The 16138-nt window shown below is 41.4% G+C and overlaps 1 protein-coding gene across 2 annotated transcripts in view; it reads left to right on the forward strand.

Moving 5' to 3' along the window:
* ACVR2A (activin A receptor type 2A) overlaps positions 1 to 16138 on the forward strand; it is a 50536-nt gene that overhangs the window by 20051 nt on the left and 14347 nt on the right. For both annotated transcript variants that reach the window (XM_048308691.1, XM_048308692.1), the window contains exons 2-4: positions 10621 to 10828; positions 12644 to 12753; positions 14038 to 14192. In XM_048308691.1, the coding sequence (XP_048164648.1) occupies positions 10621 to 10828; positions 12644 to 12753; positions 14038 to 14192 (473 nt within the window). The remainder of the gene's footprint in view (positions 1 to 10620; positions 10829 to 12643; positions 12754 to 14037; positions 14193 to 16138) is intronic.

The following is a 16138-nucleotide window of genomic DNA, read 5'->3' on the forward strand; positions in this document are numbered from 1 at the left end:
TTCAATTCTGTATGGCAGAGCAGAAGAGCTGAAGGACGTGAGTTTCTCAAATCTCTGTTTAGGTGTTAAATCTGTGCCTGCTTAGGGAGACAAGCAGCTCCTCATTTGTGTGCACCAAGTACAACTGAAGTGGTTTCTCCAAGATCTGAAATATTCTGATTTGCTGTTTATTCCCTTATTTATTCCTTAAGATTGTTTAGGGCCGATTTGAGAACTCGATGTATTTTATGGGGAAGTTTGAAGTGAAGGTAAACCTTTTAATACTAAATCTATTTCTTGGTCGGTCAGTAAAACATTAAAACATTTTGGGTAGTTCCATTAAATATTAAAGTGGATGGGGTTTGTTTTCTATTTCAGTTTTTGTCGGTGCCACCACTGAGTGCTTTTTTTCCAGTCTGTTGGTTACAGTGTAGAAAATATTTGTAGCTTCTAGACCACAGTGGTGTCTTAAATCCAGGTTTGGGAACCGGGCTCTGTGAGCTCATCCAATACACAGAACGATAGAGAAGTAACCAGATGATGCCTTAAGAGGCCTCCTAGAAACAGAGACTAGACCTAAGGCATTGCAGACAATAAGTTAAATAATATTTAGCTGTCAAAACCCACTTGGAAATCCATTATAGGAAGCAGCGAGTTGTGCATTGCTCTGTATTTGTTCATTACTTAATTTTTCCCCCAATCTTTATGAAATGCTAAAACTGTTCTGGCTTTGTTGTGACTTGGCAGTTATGTGTGATTTTTTTAAATTTATTTTTTTTTAGTTCTGTAGCAAAAATTAATATTTTTATATTACAACACGGTTATCATTCTGGAGATCTGTAATCTTGCCTGAATGTTGATGCTGCATCAGGGGGAAAATGAATTAAAAGCAAATATTTTAATGCAAGTCTCAGCCAGCAGATCTGGATTGCCCGTGCTTTAAAGGCATCACCCAGTAGAGAACTGATGGACTGGTTGAACTGGAGTTGCTGTTCTAAATATAGATCCTGGTGTGGTTGGGATCTGTGCAGGGCCTCTTGAAAGTCAGTTCTTAACAGAATTCCTGTAAATTATCCAAATATTCCAAATTAGCACACTGAAAAGTTAACACTGCAGTTTTGGTATAACGTTTTTGTAACAAATGGGTTTTTAAGGCTTCCTTGCCAAGTGAAATGAAGCAGCACTGGCTCAGTTGAACACTTGAAGGCAGTTTTTTCATTGACGTGCAAGCTATAAACTGAAATAGCTTGGGATTATCATGCTGTGTCAGGTGTGGGCTGTAGAATCAGGGGGTGTTTTACCAAAATTCTGATATCCAGTAGCACTTTTTTAGTGTTGTTTTGTATACTTTTCCTAACAGTGATGCTCCTGTTGACTTGCATTTCCCTCAGCCTGTGTGAATGATTCCTAAATGAGATTGAATTTGATTTATTCATTTTTAAATGTCTAGATGCTTAAAACCTTTAAAACCCATCTTAATTTTTTCATACTTAGAGATAATTCTGGCAGTTTCTAAAAGGTATTTTTGTGCTGTTAAATTAGATAGTGTAGATTGACATCAGATTTGTTGCTACTCATACAGAACCAGAAATAAGAATATTTTGGTCTTCTTTTTCTTAGTTGGGTTTTTTCCTAAATTAGTTGGTAGGTTTTATATAAATATGTGTATATATATATAAATCCTCCAAATTTTTATTTTAAGGAGTACAAGTTGCTGGAATTTAACAGCAATTCTTTTTAATAAGTTGTTTCCTTAAGAAAAACACCAAACATGGAAACATAAACTATTTGTAAGTGCTTGTAGGCAGGTAAGAGAAATAAAACCTGCTGTCTTGCATTACTTTTGTATTGATTTGAATCTCATGTTAGATCAGAGCTGATTTATTTAAAGGAGCTGGAGTTGCTGCATTTAATGTTTTAATGCCAATAAATGTGCTGGGTGGCCAATATGCAGCATGTTTTTAAAGTCCCTACTACAGAGTTAGGCTCTGAAAAGACTTTTAAGATTGTAATTTTTAATTGCTCCCTTTTCCAGTCAGTTGTTCTTAAAGCTCTGATTAGAAATACAAAAAGAGTTAAGTTTTAATATGTATTATGCTGACTTTAATAATCTCCTTTTGATCTTGAAATGCTTCTTTTTTGGATTTGTTCTTTTGGGTGTTGGTCTTGCTTTTCTGGATACAATTAGTAATAACATTTTTTGAAAAGAGGATGAGTGGACAGCAAAATCTGCTTCATGAGAATCCACAAAGATTCGGAAAAATGGAAGAGAAAAATAGTTTTATATTGAGGTGCGTGAAGAAGTTGCTTTGTTGTTCCATTGCTGTTTTCTTCTTCTGAATCTTAAATAAATGATTTTTTAATAGTTTACCAGTCACTTATATCCGAATTTATTCTCTGTAAAAACAGTCCTAATAGTGATTTTTAGTGAAATCTGTCAGTTCTCACTTCCTGAGGGAAAGCTCACTTGGAGTGTCTTTGGAGCATGAAAAGGTGATGATGGGGGTTAAAAATGGTCAGAGTATTTAAATTATGAGTGAAAACATTTACTTAATGAAGACTCCATAAGGTAGCTGGACTCTGGATTTCCCTGATCCCTGGAAAACAAGTCCAGAATAAGAAACTTGAGTCAAAAAAGTCTTTGTCATCTTCTCTTCCCTCCCTCAGTGGTCCTGGGATCTGCTCCTTGAGGATGAGTGCTGTGGTTGGCAGGGCTGAGCTGCAGCTGAGCCCTGGTGTTGTCTTTGGAGCTGAGGGCTGGCAGAGTTGACTTTGGAGAGGATGTGCTGGCCATGTCAACAGTGGTTCTGTCTGTAAACATGGTTGTTTCAAGCTCTAGAAATGGGATTTTTAACTTAATCTTCAGATTACAGTCTGGCACGGGGAGCAAAATGAGGCAGCCTGAGAGGGGACAAAGAGAAAATCCATTTCAAGTGACAGCCTCTTTAGCTGGAGGTAAAGAGGAAGTTTTGCTGGATTTTTAAATATAATCAACACTGATTTCAGAGCATGAAGACACAAAGTTTAAAATTCTTTCAATGTAGACAAGGTTTGGAATTTGATCTCTACAGGACTGGACAGTGGAAATGGAATTAAACAGATACAGTGAAGTTTGGGGTTATGTAGATGTTTTGCTTCAGGAAGAGAGTTCAGCAGTCACAAACATATTAGCATTTTTATGCTGATAGGTATTTACTCAGATGTGTAATGCTGCAGCCTGACATTTATTTAAGTTTAGTGGCTGAAGGAAGGAATTACTTCCACTCATTTGTGCCAGTTCAGCTGTTTGAGGCTGCACAGCTCAGTCGGATTTTTGATTGCGCTACAGCTCCAAAATGCTTTTCAAACTGGGCTCTTGCATCAGAGCAGACACCACGAGCTGCCAGTGACATCCTTTAGTGATGCAGCTGATCCCAAAATGCTTCTGAAGGAGTATTTCCTAGCAAACAAACCCAGTATCCATACTGGAGAAGTCCTTGGGAATAGCTGAAGTCCTGACTGGAGTTCTGGCCACATGTATGAGCAGGATGAACTTGGGAAGTCCTGTTGGGATGAGGTGGGGAAATGAAAATGAAAATACAAAACCCCAGGATCGTGGGCTATGTGGAATCCAGACTGAAGCTCAGAGTGATGATTCTCCATAAATAAGTTGGAGAGTTGAAAGAGGGAGGGGTAAGGAAGGTTTCCAGCTCAGTGGAGTAGGAACATTTAATGGTTTGAGTTTTTCGCGGCTGGGTTCTGCCTTTTCCCCTCCACGTTATCCTGTTTGCCTGCAGGTCCCAGGTAATCCCTCTGGGTGTTTACACAAATGTGGGACCTGTCTCTCCTCCTGTCCAGCTGCCATCTGGACAAGGGCAGCTGGAGCTTGTCTGGATGTGCTGGGCAGTGGATGTGCACTGACCATGCAGCTCCTGCCCATGAGCTCAGCACTTGGAAATTTTGCTGGGCCAGCTTGAAGGAAAAGGATACCGCTGATGTTTTAAAAATTCTTAAAAAAACCTGGTTGTAAGTGTGTTTATGCTGGGGTTTTGGTTGTAACCACAGAAAAAAAAAGAGAAGTATAGCGATGGCTAAAGAATTGGAATGTAAATAAGAAGCTTGATCAGCACATGTAGGATAACTGGGTGGTGTTTTTGCTTGCAATAGCACCGAGTGGGACACGACACCCACAGAGAGATTTGTTGGAGAGCTGAGTTGAAGGCAGAATCACACTGGTCCTGTTGTCTTTTAGATAGTTATATAAGGTCCTGTAAGACAGAAAAAGAAGTGGGGGTTGGATATATCATGTGGAGGAAACATCAAATGTGGAGTTGGATGCTTGCCTCTTAGATGTCTTGACTGTGTTTTTGTTTGACTTGGTGTGTGGTTCTGTTTGCTTTGCAGTCAAACTGTTCCATTTGCATTGTGCTTGACTGACTTGGGAGGCAAAAGGTAGAATAATTTCTTGTAATTAGCCTGGCTGAACTTTCCTGTGATGTTTTTGAGGGGTCAGAAGGGAGTCTGTGAAGAGGAGATTCCTTATTTCTCTTTATGCATAGAGGTGAAGTATTGACACTAATTGTATTGAACAGGATCCTGGAAGATGCGTGAAACAAGCAGTGCAGGAGAAGGGTTGCAGAAAATGTCATTTCCTGATCTTCTCTTACAGCCTGACCAGAGAAGGAAATTTGGAGACAGCTAAAATGAAGCTTTCCCAATGCTTTTTAATGAAGTGATTAATATGTTCAAATTTCCCATCTCCATGAGGCTGCAGGAATTTCAACCCTCCACTGAAGAAAATCCTAAACGTTTCATAGCTCATGGTTGGGAAGTTCTTAGGAACTTTTGTAGCTCAGAGAAGAACCTCCACAAACACCAACCCCAAAAAGGATAATTTTGACCCGAAATCCATTGGGATTCATCATTACTGAGAGGAGCTCCCCATATCTGGTGAGCTGCAGCACTGCAGGATTCTGCTGCTTTGGGCTTCTCAGATCAGAGGAACAGCTCTGACAGGTATCTGAGATCATTCCCGGGAAACTCCCTGGCAGGTCCCAAAATAGAAATGCTTCTGGTTGCCACCACCAGCATGAGACTCATCTCTGAGAACGATTCATAATTCCTGATCCAGTCTGGGTGTCCTTAGGTGGTTTATTTAGGTGCTTAATTGGTGCCTTTCATGCTGTGGGGCCTCTTTTTTAGTTTAATAACAGCATTCCAAGATTCTGTGTGGAAATGGTGTCACTCCTGTGTGCAATGGAAGAGAATCCCTGTCTCCTTCCAGGCAGCTGCTTCCCTGAGCTGCAATCCAGGAGTAGGTGGATCATGAGGATCATGAGGGTGCAGCAGAACCCCAGTTTGCAAGTTTTAATGTCAAAAAATTAATTGAGGTTTCTCCTTACTATTATTCTTGGTGTTTGGGCTTTTGCATTGGGGAGAGGAGGATAATCCAAAGTGGGAACTGGGCATTTCTAGCATTAGTGCCTGTTTGGCCCTATTCCATTTTTTCCAACATCTCAGTCTTGTAGAATTTAAACTTTTGAGCTCTTTGTTACCGACTGTGAAATATTTTAACCATCTTGTAATCGTGCCAGGGAGGGGACATTTGACCAGCAGTGCCTAAAAGCCACCAGCACCTGAGGCGAGTGCAGCCCCAAGGCTGTGCCTCAAACCAAACAATTTATAGGATCTGTCAAGCTTTTTTCCCCTACAAAAATCATCAGGCAGCGGCTGAGAGGTGTTTGTGCTGTGTGCTGCTCACACCTCGCAGTGACAGCAGTGGCATGTTTGAACTTGAAAACATCAGCCTGTGTTTTACTGTGTTCCCTTGAAGTTGGGGAGTGTGAAAAATAACACTTAACTCCAAGTCTCTGGAGATTCCCAAAGGATGACAATCTTTATCTCGGGGGTAACCAGCTCTTAGTGGCACTTTAATTTCTACCTAAAGAACAGAGATGGCCACTGACCCTTTTTCTCCATTTTCTGCCATGTGATTTGCTCTGAAGGGATTCTGGAAAACTTGGCCACCAGAGATCTGGGGGTTTTCCCACTTCCTTAAATCCAGGCTTAAATAAGATATTTGGAAGTACAAGGCAGAAAATGGAAGTTCTCTACAAAATCCTATTACAGCATTATTAATTTCTTCTATCAATGCTGGGAGGGACTGAGGGAACAAATTGCAAAAGTAATTCCAGCTTTTTTTCCTTCAGCAAGAACACCATGCAAATAAAACCAAGATATATCTATATATGTAAAATAGCATCATCAATTGGTTAGAGCAGCTGACTCTAAAAATTATTTTCCATACCGTAAGTCCAGAAGACTCAGAGTGAAAAAAAGTTGTTTTGTGTTACTGTCCACCAAGCAAACCAGGGGCTGCAAGGGGTTTTTAACAATACCGGTATTATTCCTCTCACCTTCCCCTGCTTCCCTCTCACTTCTGTTCCCTGGTTTTAGGTGGCATCATCCTCCATAGTTTCCACTCTACTGGGAAACCTGTGCTCTTAAGACTTAGTGTAGATTTTGGGTAGATCATCCTTCGATTTTCTAGCACTAGATTCTTCTCTCCTTCTTTTTCAGAAGTGTTATCTCAGCTCCAGAATTTCATACTTCTATGGCAGGCTCATCCCTACAAATTTTCCATTTTGAAAAGGTGTGAACTGCAAAAAAATTGAAATATTTTCCAAGTACATGATGAGATATCTTAGCAAATACAGATTTCCTGTTGTTCCCCCCACTATAATCCTGGAGAAAAATGCAGCTCTTGCTATACAAAACTTTACACTAAAACTTACCAAGTTTACCCCTGTTCAAGAGTTGCAAACTTAATTTATTTTTAAAGACTATTTTAGAAAAAGAAAGCAGCTTTCTGGACCATCAGGTTAATCTTTAAATTTTGAAATTTCCCAGGGCAGTGTGGCAGCAGTGCAGGTGATTTGTTGGTTCCCTGCCTTGTTTATCTTTTTTGCAGTTCTTGCGTTGCCTGAGTTAATTGCTGCTGTGTTTGGATTTAATGAATGTACTTTGGCTCAGCTCATCTGAAGTACAGTCCTTGTTTGACCTGGGAGCATTGAGAACAGTGAGAATAGGACTAATATTAGTCTAAAAATCAACAAAATAAGTTTGGGGACATCGTGGCATGTAAAAGGAGGACAGAAAAAGTCCTTTCTCTTGGAACTCAGTTTGCTTTATTAGGTTGGAAATAACTTCTTTCTTCTTCCTTTGAGAAATATTCCCCTGGGTGTTATCAGAAAAAATAGAGAATGATAAAATCCTGCTTCCTGCTTGCGGAAACATCAAAGCTGGGCCTTTTCAGTCTATATTTGTAGTCTGTTCTTAGATATATTTGTAGGGCTAGAAAGTGTTTGAGATCACTGTGGAAACAAATAGAATAAAACATATGGGCAAGTACTTGAAAAAGGTACCTGTGCAGCAGCTGAAGTTTTTTTTCCCAAGGTGTTATTTCTATTTATGCTGCATTTTCTGTTCTTTTCTGTTCCTCTAGAACAGCGTGTTACAATGGAGATATTTTGGTGAATGGGCCATTCTATCTATAAGTTACTCAGTCCCTGTGGTGCTTCAGGCCTCTCTGCTCTGCTGGTTTATTCTAATAAACTGCTCCATTCCTTGTATTTCAGTGCTTAAAGGGCTCAAATTCATCTCAAATATAACAGAATTTAAGTAACCTTTCTGTTACAGGCAGAGGTGTCTGCCAGACTGAACTTCACTCTTTAATTCTTTTATATATTGTAAGTTTTCTAGGGAATAGCAAAAAAAAAAAAAAGTGTCCTTGGCACCATCAAACTAATCTTTGTAGGCTTTTCATCAACTTTCATGACTTCAGCGTGAAAATGTTGTTACATTTCATAAACCAGTGAGAGCTCACAGATTCAGTTCCCTTTGCCCTTTGTGTCTTTACATGGTGTCACCAACTAATCATGCAGCAAAAGCAGGGTTTGGGAATGAGGGTAGGACGTGGGAAGTGTTGAAGTCTTCCCTGGAAAAGGAGGGAGATGATCATTATCACATCGCACATAAAGTACCAGGAAACCATTCCTGCATTACAGACCCATGAGGTTGTGTTGCTCAGTTCTAGGTTTAGTGGATAAGGTTGGATGATGAACTCCCAGGAGTTTCTGTCTTTTTTTTTCCCCCCTGGGTGTAACGTGGTGACACCTGTAAGAGACAATTCCTGTTCCATCCAGCACCTTTTCCCAGTGATCCCTTCCTGAATTAAGGCCGTGTTAGTCCTTAGGAGCTGTGCAGAGATTTCACTGTTTGCCCCTTTTTAATTGAAAAACTGGTAGATTTTTTCCAGTTATTCAGTCTTTCTGATTGAAAAATGGCAGCCAATGCTTCCAGCTCCTCCTGAGGTGAGGTTTTCCAGGCTGCACATGTACTCTCTAATGGAACTGCTCCCAGTTCTGCTGTTTCCTGTATTAACAGTGGTTCAGAAGTTCGAGTGTTGGTTTTGTTCCCTCTGTCACTGTTGTGGATGGGCACGAGTGTGAGGGATAGAGCAGCACTGGAGCTGCAGTGGGAACACACAGACATCCAGTGGGATCTGGCTAACGTGCCCAAACTAAACCCTGTTCTGTACTCAGTGCCCTTTGCTTTCCCAGTGTGTTTTCCTCCCAAGCTTTACCTCACGTTCTATCCATAGGACACTGCTGGAGTTTTGCTTATGGCTTCTTTCAACAGCAGCATTTTGCCTTTTGAGGTTCAGGAATTGGTTTCTGAGGACCTGGCAATTCCATGTGCACTTGGAACGGGTACAGGAGTTTCATTAGAGACCTGCTCTGCGTAATAAATTCGCTTTATTGTGAATGCCAGCTGCCCTTCTCCCCTGGGAGCTCCATCCCTGTGGAGGGAACGGCAGAGCTGGTTGGAAGCAGATGGGCTCAGGGCTGCCTTCTTTGTGTGGTTCCCCTTCTCCTCTTGCCTTGCTTCCATCATGTTCCTGATTTTCTGCTTGGGAAGATTAATCCAGGATTGTCCTGGTCTGTCCAAGCCTGGGTTAGTCTGGCCAGACCTATTGCAGGTGCCCGTTCAGGTGAGAAGCCCCAGCCAGATCCAAGGTCATTAAACCAAGAGCGACCGCTGCCAGTCACTGATTAGAGCATTAATGGATTAAAAAACTAATGGATAAGAAAACCTGACTATAAAGAAGACAGGAATAAGCAGAATATTTATGCAACGATAGTTTTACTGCAGTTCCTGAATTTTATAAAATTCAGCTTGTCTGTGGTCCTTCAAAGCTCGGCTTGGCAGCGGGAGAAAAGCAATGGCACGTGTGAGAGAAATCCAGGACTTCTGCTTTATTGCACTGACAGAACCAAATTGTTCAATCTGTTGCCTCATCTGTTTCTTGCCATAGCTGAGAGTTGTAAAGGTCAGGCCGTGGCAGCACAAGGAATATAATGGTTCCCAGGCTGTACCTCGCAGCGTTCCCAGCTGGCTCCTGCCCCTCTCCCATTGATCCGCCAGCCTCCTGCCCAAAGCATGGAAGCGGCGGCCTCGGCCTATTTTGGGAATGCGTCAGAGGCAGGACTTTGGGAAGGAGCAATGTGGGATGCTCAGTATGGGCAGTGCTGGGCTCAGCTCTCCCAGGGCTGCAGCAAGGCTCAGATGGGAATAATCCTCGTTATCCTCAGGAATGGGCGGGAATGGTTGCTGGATCACATTTCTTGTGGATAAATGTGGATAAAGGAGGTGATGCAAGTAAATACATAAAAATCTGCTGTGGGAGACCTCTTCCAGTCTGATCTTCAGGGTGCTGTGTAATGTGTTAAAAATATTAAATGTATAGATAAATACAGGCAAAGTGCTTTGGCATCCTCCTGGCCCTGCCTCAGTGGATCCTCTGATTCTCCACCTCCTCGAGCTCCCTCTCTGTTTCTCCATGGGTTTAATACAAGTTAAATGGTGGAGCTTCCATGAAGATTGATGGCACACTCTGGGCAGTGTCAGACAAGATAAAAAACAGGCATAAAATGCAGTTCTTACTCCCTTCCTGTATTTTGTTAACACTTTTGCTTCCCAACAACCCTTCGCCTCTGCAGGAACCAGACTGGTGCTTTATATCCCATTAACTCTGAGGTTATCTCCACTAGAATCCCAGAATCCCAGAGTGGTTTCCTACATGGTCACTAAATGGACTTTAAGGTCCCTTCCAACCCACACCATTCTTGGATTCTGTGATGCCCTTGCCCCCAAACACCTCTTGGCTTTTTTGGGGGTTTCTGAGATGAACTCCCTGCTCTTTTGGCTCATGTAACAAGATAAGAAGCACAAATGCCTTTTGGTGAATTTTCCTGGCTAAATCTCCTGGTTTGGCAAATATTTTAATTAAATCTTCGCTGCTCAGCATTCTAAATTTTCTCTGCTATTGCTATTCATGGAGAAGTATTGCCATGACTTGTTCTTCATTTCTGCAAATCTTGCTAAGTTATGCAAGTCAGTGTTTGACTTCACAGAAGATCTTTGTTTCATGTTTCAACACTTGGAATGCTGCTGAACTTTACGTGTTTTCTGTCTTTATTAAAAAGAGGGGAGAGAGGGCACATTGGTACAAGCAGTAAATGATACTTTTATACAGCTTCCATTGGTTCATATGCCTGATTCTTCAGAATTCCATTTAATTGTGCTTCCCATTCCTCCCAGGTGCCATCCTGGGCAGATCAGAAACACAGGAGTGCATCTACTACAACGCTAACTGGGAAAAGGATAAAACCAATCGCAGTGGGATCGAGCCCTGCTATGGTGATAAAGATAAAAGGCGACACTGCTTTGCTACATGGAAGAATATTTCTGGATCAATTGAAATTGTGAAGCAAGGCTGCTGGCTGGATGACATCAATTGTTATGACAGGTGAGTTTTCCTAGGAATTTTCAAAATTGATTTGTCACTGTAAACTCTTTGCCTCTCCATAATTTCTACGTCATCCCCTCTGGAACCACGGCTTGAGACAAATGAGTCCGTGAATAATTACCTTATTTTTAGATGCACACTTGTATTTAGGGACCGGACTTCATGTGAGTACTTTGTCTTGTTTGCAGTTGTCTTACCTTCTTAAAAGAACCCAGGTATTTCATTTATTCTTTTTTGGCCCATTAATAATAGATTCTGTAGTGCCTTGTTATTGCCAAACAGTGCAAATATAATTATTGCAACCAGGATGCAAAATTCTCTCGTTGATTTTTCCAAAGTCTTTAGAGTTGGAAAGTCAGCACTTCGTGTCTGCAATTTACCAAATCATGGAAGTATTTTGGCAGTTTATTAATAAGCTCAATGGCAGCTCTAAGAATATTCTAAATTCCTTGTTATTTTGTTGCTAACAGATGGTCTAGAAAGTACCCACGAGCAGTAACAGCAGGACTTGGGGTTTGTTAGATGCTGACTGAATAAAGGTCATGACTCTCTTAAGCAATGGTGTTGCAGTTTTTTAAATATTCTTCTGGGTTGTATTGGGCCAAAACATTTATTTTCTGAAAAGACAGAGAATTAAGAAATAGATCCACAGTGGATCTTCATTAAAAAGTATTTAGGAATTATTTCAGCAATATTTTAGAAAAGTTTTCCTTTGTGTTTCTTAAAAGTTGAATTGTTAGAAGAAAGCCTTGCCGCCCTTTCTCCCAAATCAAGTTGCCCCCCACACCAGGATGTTTTCTGCTTTAGTGACAGTTTAAAGCTCAATTCCACAATCTTAAAAAATCCTAAAGTTGTGAGATTAAATTCTCCCTTGAGCAAAGAAAAGAAATTGGAAAAATAAATCAAATGCAGGAAGGACGGTAAGGAAAGAGCTGGAAACAGAGTAAGTCCTCATTAAGTAACTTGTGCTAATCACACACAGTGCTGTGTTTGTCCAAAACAGCCCAAATCTTATCTTTGGAGCATGGGGTGGTTTTACTGCTCTGGAAGTTCGTGGGGGTGACTCCAAACAGCAGCAGATTAAGGACATCAAAGAGAAAATGTTCCCTGGAAGCCACGGGACAGGGTGACAGCAAGAGCTGGCTCTAGGGAATAACCCCAAGTTTTGAAGATGAGCCCAAAACTTCCTTGACAATGTTCAGCTGTGTTTAAAATCCCTCAGTATTTCTTCAGGCTTTTCCAATTCTGCTGTCAGGCTGGCTCCTGGTTGGTGCCTGTTTTTTCTTTCTTGATGGGAATAGTTTCAGCTTATTTGTTAACAGAGTATTAATAAAAAAGTCTTTCCTGCAGTTAATTCAGTGAAATAAACCCTGTCCCTGAGCATAATGTAGGCAGAGGAAATTGTAGAAATTTTATCATTTCTTTCTACAAGTATAATAAAATTTAAAATTTCTCCTTCTCACTTATCTCCAGCCCTGTCCTGTGGGTTTATGGTCAAGCACCAGCTGTTTGATCCCTTGTTTGTCCTGTTAAAATCTAGATTGTGAACTGCTCCTCAGTGTCCTTCTGGTGGCTTTCTTTAACTTGGTCTTAAAAACAGCAAAAATGTGTTTCTCTTGTAATAAAATTTCATTGCAATATAAAATATCAAAATTTAATTTATTTCATTAGGTTTAGCTGTTACTTTGACACTGTGTTATCCTGGGCAATTTAATGATGTTCACTTTAGAAATTTTAAAGATGGGCACATATTTTTTCCAGAACAAAAACAACCCAGCTCGAGATTAATGACCATTTGACTCTTTTCTCTTGCAGGAATGATTGCATAGAGAAGAAGGACAGCCCTGAGGTGTTTTTCTGTTGCTGTGAGGGCAACATGTGCAACGAGCGCTTCTTCTACTTCCCGGAGATGGAGGTCACGCAGCGTAAGTTCCTCCTGATGGGAATATTCCACGTGGTGCTTCTTCAGGAGATCAGGCTTTTCCAAAAGTCCTGGCCTGCCTTTGCTGCCAGAGGGTTCTGATAGAGCTCTGTGCATTCCCAGGCAGAGCCGAGGAATTGCCAGTTCATTTATTCCACTTGGAGAGGTTCTTTCCTATAAAATCAATAAAAGGTGCTTCAGCTCTTTCCAAGGGTGAGAAGGAAGGATAATCTGAAATAATTGCCTGGTTTAAGATACAGAAGTTACTGTCAAATCTTACCTTAATTGCATGGTTAAGCTCCTGTAAGTGTGTAAATCATCCCTGTATCCCTGTGCCAGCCTGGGGATGCTCCTTTTCTTCAAAAAAAATCCTCTTTATCCCAGCTGGACCTTGAATTCCTCTGTGAATGCATACAGTAACCTCTCAAAAGGGGGAAAGAATTTCTTCTCTTGTAGGTTCTTCAGTCTCAGCATATTGTGTGGTTCTGAAGGACAATCAAATTAGGCAGATGTAACAAATAATTATTTTAAAAAACAGCAGCTAAAAAATGATTTGATTTTTCTTGCCTATCTTCTTCCAGTCGGGAATCTAAGCTTTGCTGGAAAACGGAGTGATGTTAATAACTGAGCTGAAACCAGCAAATGTCTCATGTACCAAATAGCCAGAGGAAGTTGTTTATGAAATGAAAGAACACTTTCTGGGAGATTAAAATAGCCTTTGTTGACCCAGGAGATATTATTGTCATTTTTGTCAGTGATGCTGCTAAGGCAATAATTGACATTCTTCCCTCTCATGAGCCCTCTCTTGCCCCAGGGGGCTGTGGCTGCCTTTGAAGCAGCTCCAGCTTTTCCAGAGCCTTTTTTGAGGTTGTGTGGAAGTGTCTTCACCTGGAGAACTCCTCCTTGCAGCCGAGCAGCAGAGCACAGAAGTGCTGGCAGGTTATTTCTGCCCTGTGCAAGGCTAAACCTCCGTATGGATTGTTTTTCATTCATTAGGTGATGCATTCTTGCAATCCCCTGGGAATACAAACACCCCTTGCTTGCTGTAGGCTGGTGGGGGTTGGAGGCACAGAATTCCACCGTGCTGAAGTGTGAATCTGGGATCTGAGCTATTCCCATGCTTTCCAGAGTGCTGCCTTTTAACCAGGTGTTAGTTTGTGCTGGCTAATCAGCTGCTGGGAGCCTGCTGTGCTGCTGGCAGGAGCTGTTAGAAAATCAGGCTGCTGCACATTTCAAACACTGCCTGGTTTTGTTCCTTAAAAGCTGTGTCCTTTTTTTTTCCCTTCAGCAACTTCCAATCCTGTTACACCGAAGCCACCTCTGTTCAACACCTTGCTGTATTCCTTGGTGCCTATCATGGGAATTGCAGTGATCGTGCTCTTTTCCTTCTGGATGTACAGACATCACAAGCTGGCCTATCCTCCCGTGCTTGTTCCCACCCAGGTGAGCCCCTGCTGTGGGATTTGGGGATTTCTAAGGGCCAAACCATTCCTGAAGGGGATCTGTCTCATGGCTGGTCTCTGTTGCCCTCCTGGTTTCGAGGTCCTAATGCTTGCTCTCCCCTAAAGCAGAGAATTAAGCTTTACTTAAACAGCCTTATTAATTATTCTTTGATGACTATATCAGCAACTACTTCATGTTTTTATGCATCTCTTTGTTTGGGAGGAGAAAAACTGAACACAGAGGGCAAAGACACAGTGAAGGGGTGCTGAGGGCTGAGCTGTAATGCTTGGCTGAGAACAAAAAAGGGAGTTGCCAATTCATCTTGGCCATTTGAGGTGTACAGAAAATAGTAGCTAATAGAGGATGAGCTGTTTTTAAGGAAGCCTGGAACTGGGATACAGGTGCAGTTAAAGGGAATGTTCAGAAAATCTTCAAGCACAACTCCAGGGCGTAGCTCAGATCAAGGATTGTGATTCCTGTCATCTTCTTCCTCTTGTTTATGTATTTTCTGTTTTCTCTTGAAATGTTTCAGTTTTAGGGGTGTTGGTGTTTTGTTTCAAAAGGATGATGAGGTTGTGGGCTCCACATTTGAGTGTAACCTGCTGCATCCAAACAAACCTCCTGTGGCTCTGTGTGTGGAGTTCCTGCTGTTGGGAGGCTCCAGCTGGTCCTGGAGCTGTAATTGGTGCTAATCCTGGAATTCCTCTTCCTTCAGTTATGTCTGGAGATCCAGCTGAGATTATGAGGCTTTTATGGAAAGAGTTAAAACATGAAATTCTAGAGACCAAAACAGAAAGGATGGAGAAAATGTAGTTGTGGAAACAGAGAAGTAATTTGGATTTTTGCAGTAAGAATTGAGCTTCTAACTCAGCTCAGTGACCAGAATATGTGACCTGTCCTACAGTGACATTTTTTATGATTAAAATTGAAACTCCTGTTCTTTTGGGTAGGATTGCCAAGGATTGATCTGTGTGTGCTCCATGCTCCCAGCTCCTGGGATATTTTCAGTGCTGCTGCTTGACTGGAGGGTGCTGCAGGAAGCAGGATTGCCTGGGGTTGATAACTCAAGTGTTTTGGTTTCAGTTTCGCAGTAATAGATAAGAGGAATTTGGGGAGAGGCAGTGGACATATGTTGTTGCCAAATGAAAAGAACATAATTTAGAGGAAAAAAGTCTGTTTGCTGTCCTTGCAGAGAGGATTGCAGCTCCTCAGACTCCCTGCAATCTGTCAGCATAATTAGTTCATCCAGCTCCCATTTTATGGATTTGGGACTTTACATCAACCCAGTGGTCTTTGCTGGGAGGTCAAATTCATAACTGCTAATCGTGGGGATAATTCCAGTGTGGGATTGTCTTCGTAAAGAAATTAAGTCATGGATAAAGCCATAGAAAAAGCAAGTGAATGTTAAATACATGTGGGGTATCAAGAACTCGAATTCTGATCCTCCCTCCTTTTGCTGCAGTTTTTTTCTTGCATGGGCTGTGTTTGGAGCAGGATGGACACCTAAATTTTTAATAAATAGGGTAATCAGCTGGGGTGTTCATGCTCAGATTGTATCTTTGGGATAAGTGCTCCTTGGTGCTTGTGGGCAACAACATTTTCCTATCTTGTGGTGAACAGGCATCAAGGCTCATGTGGAAAGTCAGGAAAAGCCACTTCTGCCTGAAAAACTACCCGGAATTATTATGTAAATCCAGTGTATAAACACTCTCCCATATGCAGCAGAGCAGTGGTTCCCACTTTAAATTTGATTACAGCTGGTTGGAACAGGAGACAGGGAAGGAGGGAAACCATTGGGAACTTTATAACCACGAATAAACACTGAAATATTTCTGCAATTAATCTGTTAATAGTGTATTTAATAATCAGGGCATGAGTGGAGTTTGCAGGCAAATGGATTTGGTTTAAATCTTTGTATAGCAGTGGTAGAATGGACAGGTCAGATG

This window comes from Corvus hawaiiensis, chromosome 7 (genome assembly GCF_020740725.1).
Source record: "Corvus hawaiiensis isolate bCorHaw1 chromosome 7, bCorHaw1.pri.cur, whole genome shotgun sequence".
In the NCBI taxonomy this organism is placed as follows: Eukaryota; Metazoa; Chordata; class Aves; order Passeriformes; family Corvidae; genus Corvus; species Corvus hawaiiensis.